The following is an 11,953-nucleotide window of genomic DNA, read 5'->3' as shown; positions in this document are numbered from 1 at the left end:
AAACCTGATCAGCTCTAAACCCGGATCCGCCCTGCTTGAGCAAGGTCACCTTACATGCAATGTCAACAGCGAAATCCATTTAACATGGGGTACGCTAGCAAGGAAATTTCGATGCGTCATTTCTACTTGGCAATGGCCCTCAGCAGAAAGTCACCTACCACCCACCACATTTCTCTTTCCAAACCTCCACGAAGCAGTTTTGGCTTCCTAATTTAATCGAACCATGATTTTGTATCCCAACAAGAACATTCCTCTTTGTGCACTAGAATCTTCATATCCCCCCAAACTGAGAGTCTTGAGGGATGGGAAGCAAAAACTATCCTCGTAAGCTATTAGGTGCAATAGAGAGAGATACTGCAACCTTCACCCTTTGGTTCCCCAACCCATGTCCACAGACCAAGGTTGTCAAGACAACATATGCCCATTGAACTTTTGATCATATGTCAGGCATATGCCCATTAGACTCTGGCAAACAGGGCCCTGATTTGCACTGGGTGCTTCAGGGGGCCTGCTGTTTGCCCTGTGGCAGCACCCCTACAGAATGAGGACAGAATGAGAATGAGGGGATGTGCCCACCTGGGGCCCACAAACCTCAGGCCCAGCCACTTTTGGGTGCCTAGGACCCTAGAATTCCCTGCCCACTTCTACAGTCTACGCAGCCCTCCTCCCTAGGTGCTATGGTTTGAATGCCCCCTCCAAAACTCACCTTGAAATTGAACTGCCCTCATGATGGTACTAAGAGGTGGTGCTTTGGACTAGGGCTGTGGCTCAATGGCAGAGCGCTTGCCTAGCGTGTGTGAGGCACTGGGTTCAATTCTCAGCACCGCATATAAATAAATAAAACAAAGATCCATTGACAACTAAAAAAAAAATTTTTTTTAAAGTTCAAAGCCAGTCTCAGCAACTCAGTGAGGCCCTAAGCAACTAAGAAAGATGCTGTCTCAAAATAAAAAATAAAAAGAGCTGGAGATGTGGCTCAGTGGTTAAGTGGCCCCTGGGTTCAATTCCCAGTACTAAGAGGGAGAAGTGGGATGGAGAGGGAGAAAATATTCATTTTGACTCACAGTTTTAAAGGTTTCAGTCTATTGTTAATTGACCCACTGCTTTGGGCTTGTAATAGTTCTTCATGGTGGTAGAGCTTTGTAGAGCAAAAATTCTCACATCATGACCAGGAAGCAAAAGAGAGAAGAAAAGTGTCTGGAGTCCTACTCTCCTCTTCAAGGTCATATCTCCAATGACCCGAAGACTTCCATTTAGGCCTACCTCTTAAAGCTTCCACCACCTTCTGATAGCACCAAGCTAGGAACCCAGCCTTTAACACACAGCCTTTGAGGGACTACAGCTGATTAATCCATGTAAGCAATGGATTAATACCATTTTCATGGGAGTGGGTTCCTGATAAAAAGGAAAGGTCAACCTGATCTTCTCTCTGTCTCTGGTATGCTCACTTGTCCTTCTAACATGTGATGGCACAGCATGGAATCTTTCACCAGATACTGGCATGACATACGTTGGACTGTGATAGTAGAAGCAAATGTGACTCCATTTTGTTTTGTGACTTCATCCTGTAGAACAACCATGCCAAGTAGAAGGGTCATGACTGGGGCAAGATGTTCTTTTCCTTTTGCTATAGAAACCTTTAAGAACATGGAACTACCTAATGGGGCATTGTTTCTGTAACTAGGGTAACGGGGCTCTGTTTCTGTAACTGGGGTGACTGGGCTAACTGTGATTGGTTAGGCTTCCCTCCACCTGACTGCACTCTCCCACTTCTGTAACCTGGCTTGCTTGCATTGGCTAGACCCCCAAACACCCCTTTTGCATTTTGAGGCTTATAAGGAGTGCCCTTGAAATTGTTCGGGCTGATCTGGGGAACAGCCGTATGTTCTGGCCACAAACTGACACTTCTAATTGACCTACCAATTCCCGGCAGGGCCTCTCTTCACGGAATTTTGCTAGAAGTTCCTCTATATGTAGACTGCCGCTGTTCCAAAGGGTCTTTTTGGTCTCATTAAAGTGGAGACATTAGAATCGCTGTTTCCTCCTCAGCGGCCATGTTGGATCCCCCTATGCCCTTGTTGTTTATACACACATATTTAACTACTTACATGTTACTTTTTACCACATGGCTAGGATTGGTTGTGAATTTTGTACCTTTTAATATGAGAAAAATAAGTATTTTAAAATAAGCACTGATGAGAAGCCAATATTAGAAAATAAAATGTGCCAGTCGCTTGAGGCAAGACAGATTTACTCTCCGCCCTCTTCACCACCCTCAGGAGGAGCAGAGGTCTGTGATGGGGCTTCATCCCTGGGAGAAGAACAAAGCCAAGGTTGTTACTCTTGAAAGGAGCAATTAAGCTTTTCCTTACCTCTTCATTTGAGAATTTATATCACCCCCAGTCACTTACCCAGCATCCTTATTGAAAATCTCATCCTCATCTGCCGCAGTCTTGGCTGGGCACAGAATCACGAGCCACCACACAGCTTTGTCGATTCAAACAGCCCTCAGCACTCATCAGAGGAGTCCTTGTCATGTAGCTTCTGTGCCATGTTTTTCTTACGTGTGGCATTGAGAGGTCTGTATATATCCCTAAGCCAAAGTGGCCGCCTTAACCAGAAAAAGCCCTCCTAGAAAACAGAAAGGGGAACATTAATTCTGCTTCCCACTGCCTTCCCTGGCCACAGCACTGGGTCCTCTTCAGATTTACCTGATTTTCACTTTCCGTTGAGCTTCTCCTACACAGAGACCCGAAACAGCTCCTGGGGGGAAACACATGCACAAGACAATTAGTGATGGATGCCATTTTTCATGTCTTTTTGTAATGTGCACCTTTGGTCTTTTTAGGACAAAGCCTATACCTTAGTTCATAAGAGTTATGGGGATTTCCACATGGTGGGGCTGTAGAGGATGTTCAACCACCACATTGGGCTCTGGAGTTATGGGGATTTCCACATGGTGGGGCTGTAGAGGATGTTCAACCACCACATTGGGCTCTGGAGTTATGGGGATTTCTACATGGTGGGGCTGTAGAGGATTTTCAACCACCACATTGGGCTCTGGAGTTATGGGGAGTTCCACTTCCACAGGTTTAAATGTAAAGCTGGGTACTGTTGAAAAATGAACTTGATTCTCAGTTAGGACCTGTGGCTGAGTTGAAGTTTCTTGTGTTGGAATTATTCCTTCTTGATACGTTGGAAGCAAAGTTGAAGTTGGAACCGTTGGAAGAGATATATGGTACGTTCCAGTAGCCATAGGGAACAATGAAAGAGCTACAGGCTTCTTCTCAGCTGTAGAATGTTTAGTGGGTTTTGGAGTTGAGGTGAGTTCCAGGTCCAAAGGTTGAAATGTAACACTGGGTGATTCTACCACGCGGCCTGCGCAGTGGTTTCATTAATGAGGTTCTGGCATTAAGTTAGTTAGAAGAGATCAAAATAAAACACACAGACAGTACCTTATTTTATATTGCTAGGTCCAGGTCCGAGACGGCTCGCCTCCCTGGCTCCCGCCTCAAGCCGCCCAGCAGGGCAGCGAGGATTACTCTGGGCTAGCAGGAGAGAGAGAGAGAGCGAACACGCCGGGGAGCAGCCTTTTATTTGGGGGAACAAGAGATTCAGGGGAGAATTCCATCCAATGAAGGTTGAGGGGGGGCTGTACTCCAAGGTCAGGGTCAGTGATTGGGTCTCCGGGGTCAGTGGTCACGCACACCCCCACACGGATGGGCTCTCTCATCAGGAAAGGGTCGGGTAAGCTCCGACACAGCCAGAGCACCTCAGGCCCTTAACGGGAGTCACCCAATCACGTGACAGAATGGCTCTCCACAGGTGATGTTAAATCCTGAGCTTTATTCTGACTTAGGACCTGAGTTGAAGTTTCCATCTGAGTTGTGGTTGCTTGTTGGGCTGAAGAAAATCCAAAGTTTTCAGGGAATCCTGGAGACTGGGAAGGGGCATTAGACTGGGTTGGATAAAATGTAACTTGCTGGGTGGAAACTGGCTCAACTTCTTTAGTGGCTTCTGAAGGTACAGTAACTATCAGAGCCACATGTTGAACTGTGGTTTTAGGCAAATCTGAAGACCCACTTCTGAACATTACTTCTAGATCTTGAGGTGAAAATGACATGGAATCACTGAATGAAGCAATAGTCGAGACAAATGTGGATTCTGGAGGTTTAGTTGGGAGTGTTTCCTTGACTGGTGGAAGTTCAACACTCACGGGGGGCATTGAGGGCAGAGATGAGCTCTCCTGCTGACTTGATAAAGATTCCTCAGGCAGCTCTTCAAACTGACTGGGGACCTCTTGATCAATTGGAGGTTGTTCCTCCTCTAGAGGGGGGCTTGGCTGAGGTTCCAACTGCTCAGGGGACACTGAGGACTCATCTAGGGTCTCCTGTTGCGCTGAAGTTTCAACCTCATTATTCAATTCTGGAGTAGGAGACTCAGCTTGATCAGAACCTAGAGAAGAACCTGTCACATCCTCACCTTCTGGAGGTTGACCTACATCGTTAGGGAGCTCTGGAGGCACAGTTGGGGCTTCAGGCTGGGATGCAGAAGGTCCTAACTCATGAGTTGGAATTGAGGAACTATAGCCTCACCATTGATCACAGAAGTTCCCACCTCTGTAGTGGATTCAGGTGTTATAGTAATCAGTACATCTGCAGGTTTACCGGTCACACTGGGCAAGTCTAGAGGTTGCACTGGTACTTCCAGCTGGCTTTCAGAAGACTGGTCCTCCCCAGGAGACTCAGAAGGCTGAGTTGGGGTCTCTTGCTGAGAGAAGGTTCAGTCTCCACAGGAGGGCCCGGAGGCTGAGCTGGGGTCTCTTGCTGGGTTAGAGAAGGTTCTACCTCCTCAGCATACTCTGGAGGCTGAACTGGGGCCTCCTGAACTGGAGCCTCTGGCTGAACTGGGGCTTCCTGAACTGGGGCTTCCTGAACTGGGGCCTCTGGCTGAACTGGGGCTTCCTGAACTGGGGCCTCTGGCTGAACTGGGGCTTCCTGAACTGGGGCCTCCTGAACTGGGGCCTCTGGCTGAACTGGGGCCTCCTGAACAGAGGCCTCTGGCTGAATTGGGGCCTCCTGCTGGGCTAGAGAAGATTCGGCCTCCTTGGTAGGTTCCGAAGTTATGGTAATTTCCACGTCTGCAGGCCTACCTGTAACACTGGGCAAGTTATAATAATAAACTTGATCCTGACCTAGAGATGGAACTACAGGTAGAGTTGGTAGAGTTTCAGCTATATTCTCCATAGGGGACTTGGGAGCTTGAACTGGAGTCTCTTGCTCAGATAAAGAGGGTTCAGAGAGCTCTGAAGTCTGAGCTGGAGCCTCTTGTTGGGTTGATGAAGGTTCTACTACTTCAAGACCCTCTGAAGGCTGGGTTGGGGCCTGCTCCTGGCCTGAAGGAAGGTGAATCTCTTTATCTGCCTGCGGAGTTACGGTAACCAGATCTGCAGGTTTACTTGTGACAACTGGCTGAGTGTCACTTCTTAGAGATGAAAGTTTATGATGCATTGATGCTTCACCTCCTAGAGCCTCCTGGTCCTCAGGAACTTCTTGCTGGGACGAAGAGGACTGGAGCTCCTCAGGAGTCTCTTGGGCCTCCAGAGAAGGTTCAACCTGGTCAGGAGTTTCTGGAGACTCATCTGAGTTCTCCTGGGATTCCGGAGGTAGGTTGCCAGAATAAGCTACATCTGTACTTGGATATACATAATCATCCAAGTTTTTTTGAACCTGAAGTTTTGCAAATTGCTTTGGAGTTCCACCAACTTCTTTAGCAAATCTCAGATGCTGAGCTACATCCTTCTTCAGATTCAGTGGTGAAACAATAAACTTTGCTGCTTTTCAACTCTGGCTATCTAGAGGTGGAACAAGTACTTCAAATGACTGGTGATCTGTAGACTGATCTAGATTGACAGTATGAATCTTACTTTTGAGTCGAGAAGGTAGAGCTAGGACCTGATTCTGATCCCCATCTAGCATTGGAACCAATTCTGGGAGCCTCTCTTGCCAAATTAGTTTGTCTTGATGCAGATCCTGACGTGGAACAGCAAACTGATCTACCTCTGGGGGCGGCTCTCCAGGTGAATCCCTGCCCAAGAACGGAAGCAATGGTCCTAAATCCAACCAAAACAAATGGATTTAAAATATGTGTATGAATGATATTTATAATCTCATTTATTCTTACAATATCCCCCATAAGGTAGGCAGAATTACTAGCCCTATTTTACAATAATGAGATTGCAATTTAGAGATATTAAATACCTAAAATCTGTCTGACTATAAAACCTAAATTACTTTAAAAATCTAAGATACAAGCTAGGCACGGTGGTAGAGAGTTGTGGTAGAGCATTTGCCTAGCACGTGTGAGGCACTGAGTTCGATCCCTGGCACCACATAAAAATAAACAATACAATAAAGATATTGTGTCCATCTACAACTAAAAAAATATAAAAAAAAATACATCCACAATTCTGAGATCATTATCCTTGCAATTAAAAGCAGCATACCACATGAGTTTTGTTGAATGGCTGTTGTAGATGCATCCTGATAGGGTCCATTTTCACTGCCCCAACCTAATATGGAAGTTCTTTTTTTTTTTTTTTTTTAAAGAGAGAGTGAGAGAGGAGAGAGAGTGTGAGAGAGAATTTTTAATATTTATTTTTTTAGTTCTCAGCGGACACAACATCTTTGTTGGTATGTGGTGCTGAGGATCGAACCCGGGCCGCACGCATGCCAGGCGAGCGCGCTACCGCTTGAGCCACATCCCCAGCCAATATGGAAGTTCTTGATGTGCTAGAAGGGATACCCACGCCAGGAAATTGACATAAGTCTCACATCACTCAGATTTTAAATGGACAACTGGAAGTTACACTCCTAAAGACCCTAGCCTCCAATGCATCAGGACCGGAATTACACCCTGAGAAAGATTTGGTGGAAATGCAGGGCCTGGTTCCTGCCTGTGTTCAGCCACAGCGGCCTACTCAGCTCCACTAACAGCCTTGCTTCTGAGTTAAAACCCTAAGCCTGAGTGTCATAGATTCTAGAAAAACTCAGTTATAAACTGCAGTATCCTTTCTAGGTATCTTTGATTCTTTTTCTGCTCAAGACCCTTCATGAGTAGTCAAAGGACTGAATATTTATATAAGTGTATGAAAATCTTATCTAGAATTAGCTGAGGTAAGTGAAGACCACAAGAAATCTATAGTTGAAGAACTATTTTAGCATAAAGCAAGTTCTCAACTCAAAACTAGAGAAAATTATCTCCTTCCTCTTCCTAAGCTTCTTGGCAGGAGGTCGGTCTCAAATTTTAAGGTTCTGGGGCTGGGGATGTGGCTCAAGCGGTAGCACGCTCGCCTGGCATGCGTGCGGCCCGGGTTCGATCCTCAGCACCACATACCAACAAAGATGTTGTGTCCGCCGAGAACTAAAAAATAAAATATTAAAAATTCTCTCTCTCTCTCTCTCACTCTCTCTCCTCTCTCACTCTCTCTTTAAAAAAAAAAAAAATTTTAAGGTTCTGTTAGGTATTGCCCAAGGTGAAAAACTGTATTGTAAGGCACAAAAATTCTTCCTAGGATTTTTAGTAGCTTAGCAAGTGAAGGACTTGATGGGTAGCTAAAAAGTGAGCTTTAGAAAGAAGAGAGACCCTTCTCTTTCCCTTCCCCAACTGAGAACAGACCTTCCTCCAGCTGATCCAAAGGTTCCTCCACAATGCCTACTCCCGGACTCCTGCATGCACAGGATGGCAACACCACCTCTAAAGCACAGAAGAACTTCAGGCTTCGCTTCTCCAGTGGTGACTCCAGAGCATCATTTTCCCTTTCTTCCAGGTCAGAAAGCTCCTGAAGCTATTAGGATTTGAATTAAAATGCCTTTCTAGGATTTTTTACTTTTCTTTTTTTCCAACGCTGGGCCTCACACATGCTAGGCAAGTGCTCTACCACTGAGGTACATGCTAAGCCCCGCTCCCTCCCCATTTTAACATACAGAAATAAAACTAAACTCCAATAATCACAGACTGAGATATCCCACAGCTTCAAAATCAGATAAGATTTGGATCTAAATTACTAGATATAGGAAAGCATTTTTTATTAAACAATACACAGACACTGGAGAAAACTACAGACAACACCATTCAGATGATTAAGGTGATTATCATTATTATTTGTTTATCTGGTACTAGGGATTGAACCGGGGCACTTAGTTACTAAGCTACATCCCCAATCCATTTGATTTTTTATTTTGAGACAGGGTCTTGCCGAATTGCTTAGTGTCTGAGACTAGCTTTGAACTTGCAATCCTTCTGCCTCAGATTCCTGAGCTGCTGGGATTACAGGTGTGCACCACCATGCCTGGAAATTATTATTAATTCTAGGTTGTGGGCCAATTCAAATATATCCACTCACATTCAGTGGTAGGTAGCCTCTCACATCTCCCTCTACAATACAGTTCAATCCTTCTTTTAGAGTCTAGGATTATAATGTTGAAAGAAGAGTGTACTCAAAGAAAGTCTATAGAGTTTACCTTAATGATCCTTTTTGACCATCCATTGAAACCAAAGTAGTAATTTGCCAGTTTTTGGCATTGTGAACTGTTTAGGGCAAAGGCTTGATGTTGAACTACCTTATGTCTGGTGCCAAGACGAACCTAAAGTCATAAAAGAGATGCACAAATATCATAACCTGCCAGAGATTTTATCTTGGATACACCTGACATTCATTGATACTGAATTCATAGAGTGATTGTTAAAATTAAATGGGATAGAAAGAGGGGTTGGAACTGTGACTCAGTGATAGAGCACTTGCATAGCATGTGTGAGGCACTGGGTTTGATCCTCAGCACTACATATAAATAAACGAACAAACAAAAACAAACAAATAAATAAATAAAATGTCCATCTACAACTGAAAAAAGAGTTTAAAAAAAGGGCTGGGATTTGTGGCTCAGCAATAGAGTGCTCGCCTAGCATGGGCAGGACCCGGGTTTGATTCTCAGCACTACATAAAAATAAAGGCATTGTGTTGTGTCCATCTATACCTCAAAAAATAAATATTAAAAAAAGGGTTAAAAAAAGATTAAATGGGGTAGAAGAAACATTTTAAGTATTGCATTCCTAATAAGCCCTAAACAAATGTTATTTTATTATTTCTAAGCCACAGTACTTTGCTTCATCATTTTCAGGACCCCTGATTAATTGGAAGGTTCCTCTGACCTCTGGTGGTGATAAGTGATAATGAAATCAACTAAGGGAGTCCTGCAGAAAAAATATAGAATTGTGAGAGAGCAAAGAAATTTTATTTTGCACCAATAAAAATATGGAAAAATAAATTATTTGTCTACCCATCATGTAGCTCCTGCTTGAGAATATGACCTAAGAAGCAGTTTAGATGAACTGCACTCACCAAGTTACAAACCCATATTAGAGGTGAGACTACACATACCTCTATGAATGTTACAGGCCACTAAAATGATTAATGGTTCAGCTGTATTAACAATCTTCTCCGAGAATGTAAATACCTCCTAAGTGTTAGCTCTCTAAATTTTTTATATGTAACTGTGGATTTCTTACATTGCATTTCTTAGATTCTCACATTTCTTGAATGTCTATTTCATTTTTGAAGAGAGTACAGAATATGAATATATTCATAAAATTTTAACAATACAAATAAAGTGAAAGTATTATTCTTTTTAAATTATTTTATTTTTTATTTATTCATTTATTATTTTTTATGTGGTGCTAAGGATAGAACCCAGTGCCTCACACATGCTAGGCAAGCACTCTGCCACTCTGCCACTACAACCCTAGCCTGAAAGTATCATTCTTTATTGATTTGTTTATGCATATTGTATCACTAGTCTACAAGTTCCTTACGTACCAAAGGGACCAAGATCTGATTCTTTTCTCATTCCCAAAACCGAACAGTTATTGGCATTTAATAGAAAAGTGTTGGTCTGCTGACTGACTGAATGAAAGAATTAGTAAGTTAAGAAAATAAAATTTCTTTCTTCAACTGAAGCTGCCTTTTGGGAAGGACAAATGAAGGCTAATTTTTATATTTCAGTGCTGCAGGGGAGGCTGGCCTCTATTTAGAGTCAGAGTGGTACTTTTCTGAACAGGAAAAGCTCTGAAGGGAGCCTTTTTTTGAACCAGGAAGCTTTGAAGGGCTCTAAGCTCCTGGATAGAACACACTACTGACATCTTGGATAACCTTGCCACAGTTCTTGCTGGCAATCATTTTCCTTCATGCCACTTGAGAAAAACCACTCTTGATGGCCTTAAGCCTTTCCTTGATTTTATTTTAAAACATTATTCTCTTTTCTGTATTTATAAAAGGCAAAAAAAAAAAAAAATAGGACCTATGTTCACTTGCCAAAACACTAATGAACATTTGTAATTAAACTAGATAACAATGGGGTGGGGGGGGGGGGCTAAGGCTTTGTGTTAAGTAAATAAATAAATCTAATATGAATGCCTTCTGCCAACTATACATTGACTTACTGAACACTTCTTTCACCATTCCATCAGTGATGGGCTTTACATTGTGAAATTCTCCAAAGCTTATGAGATGGTCTCAATGTCCAAAGAACAGTAAAACTCATTATTCACAAAATTATACCAAGTAACTGTTTCATGATCTTTCCAGTACCATCTGTACTGAGTAGTTATGAAACATGGTCACAAGTTAGAAGCAGGTATTTAAGGACAAGATCACAGCCGCCAAATTTAAAAGTCTGACAGGTGATCATTTCAATCACAGGAAGTAATTTCAGGATTGAAGAGGGTGTTGAATAGAGTACAGAAGTGAAGGAAGGATACCAAGAGTTCCTACTGAGTGGAGTTTCTCAGACTCAATCAAGTTTAAATCAACAAGCAATATGAACAAGAATAGGCAGTAAGGTCAGTAGCAAGCAGTCAGATCAAGTAGCCAATCAGGAACTGAAATGGTCCCAGAAAAAGGAAAGGTGGTTGAATTAAAGTATAATGAGATATTGACCTGAGACTCTAGAGAAGCAAAATTGGTTGACACACTAACATGGAATAAGGTTTCTACAATGCACTAAAGAAAGTTTTGCCCATCTTCTGGGAAATGAAGTGAGTTCTGATGAGTAGTTTGAAAGTTATGATGAAAACGCATCCCCTTTATGTTACAACTGACAATAGTTTGTCAAGCTCACACATTTTAAATCCACCCAAAAGTAAATATAAGCAGACCTTCTCTGATGGAAAAGTTTCATACAGGGCCACATAAAATGACATGAAATTTTATAACAGTAAGTTTGCGTTTGACCTCCAGCTTGCATGGTTATTGTCATGAATCTTAAGCAAGTCACTTAACTGTCTTGAATTTGAGTTTCTTCATCTAAAAACAAACAAACAAAAAACAGAAACAAAACCAAAACCTGGAACTAAAAGATAAGAATGCTGCAAAAATGCTACCCTATTATTGAATTCTACACTTCATTCTGCTGGAGCTAGGAATTCCACATTTGAACTCACCCTCAATGGAGATTTCTGAAAAAGCAGTTTCCTGTCGCATGCTACCTGGGCTCTTTTGGCATCCCTTGCTGAATAAAACTTAATGACGGCATAGAAACCTGGGCGGGCCACTGCGGCGTTTGGGAAGACCCGGACTGAATATAGAAGGCCAAACCGGGAGAATACTGTGAACAGAGAATACTGTGGGGTGGCCCCACGCCGCCAAGTTAAGTGCATCAACTCTCAGCCCCGAAAACAAAACTGCGTGTCCCCCCGCCCCCCTCCCGGTGCTCCAAGCCCTTCTACACGACCTGTGCAACTCAAAACACTTCACCCTTCACCAACGAGGCAACATTTATTTGAGAAGCAATACAAAGCAACAGGTAATGGTTGTTAGGAGGTACTTCTCTGGGTCGCGGTAAAATCTGCTGGGGTTAATGGGCGGCTGGGGTCCAGTCTAGAGCTAACAGCACCTCAG

General features: G+C 43.2%; 1 protein-coding gene across 1 annotated transcript; it reads right to left on the bottom strand.

Moving 5' to 3' along the window:
- Positions 1 to 7,508: 7,508 nt before the first annotated feature.
- On the bottom strand, positions 7,509 to 11,712 carry LOC308636357 (RAD52 motif-containing protein 1-like; the record flags this gene model as incomplete). The annotated part of the gene is made up of 3 exons (XM_081271772.1): positions 7,509 to 7,846; positions 8,523 to 8,645; positions 11,497 to 11,712. The coding sequence occupies 3 exons, from the start codon at positions 11,710 to 11,712 to the stop codon at positions 7,628 to 7,630; spliced, it is 558 nt and encodes a 185-aa protein (XP_081127898.1). The 3' UTR covers positions 7,509 to 7,627.
- Positions 11,713 to 11,953: the final 241 nt, after the last annotated feature.

Source organism: Spermophilus citellus (assembly GCF_964194105.1).
Source record: "Spermophilus citellus genome assembly, chromosome: 17".
Lineage (NCBI taxonomy): Eukaryota > Metazoa > Chordata > Mammalia > Rodentia > Sciuridae > Spermophilus > Spermophilus citellus.
This window is presented reverse-complemented; position numbering and strand designations above follow the sequence as displayed.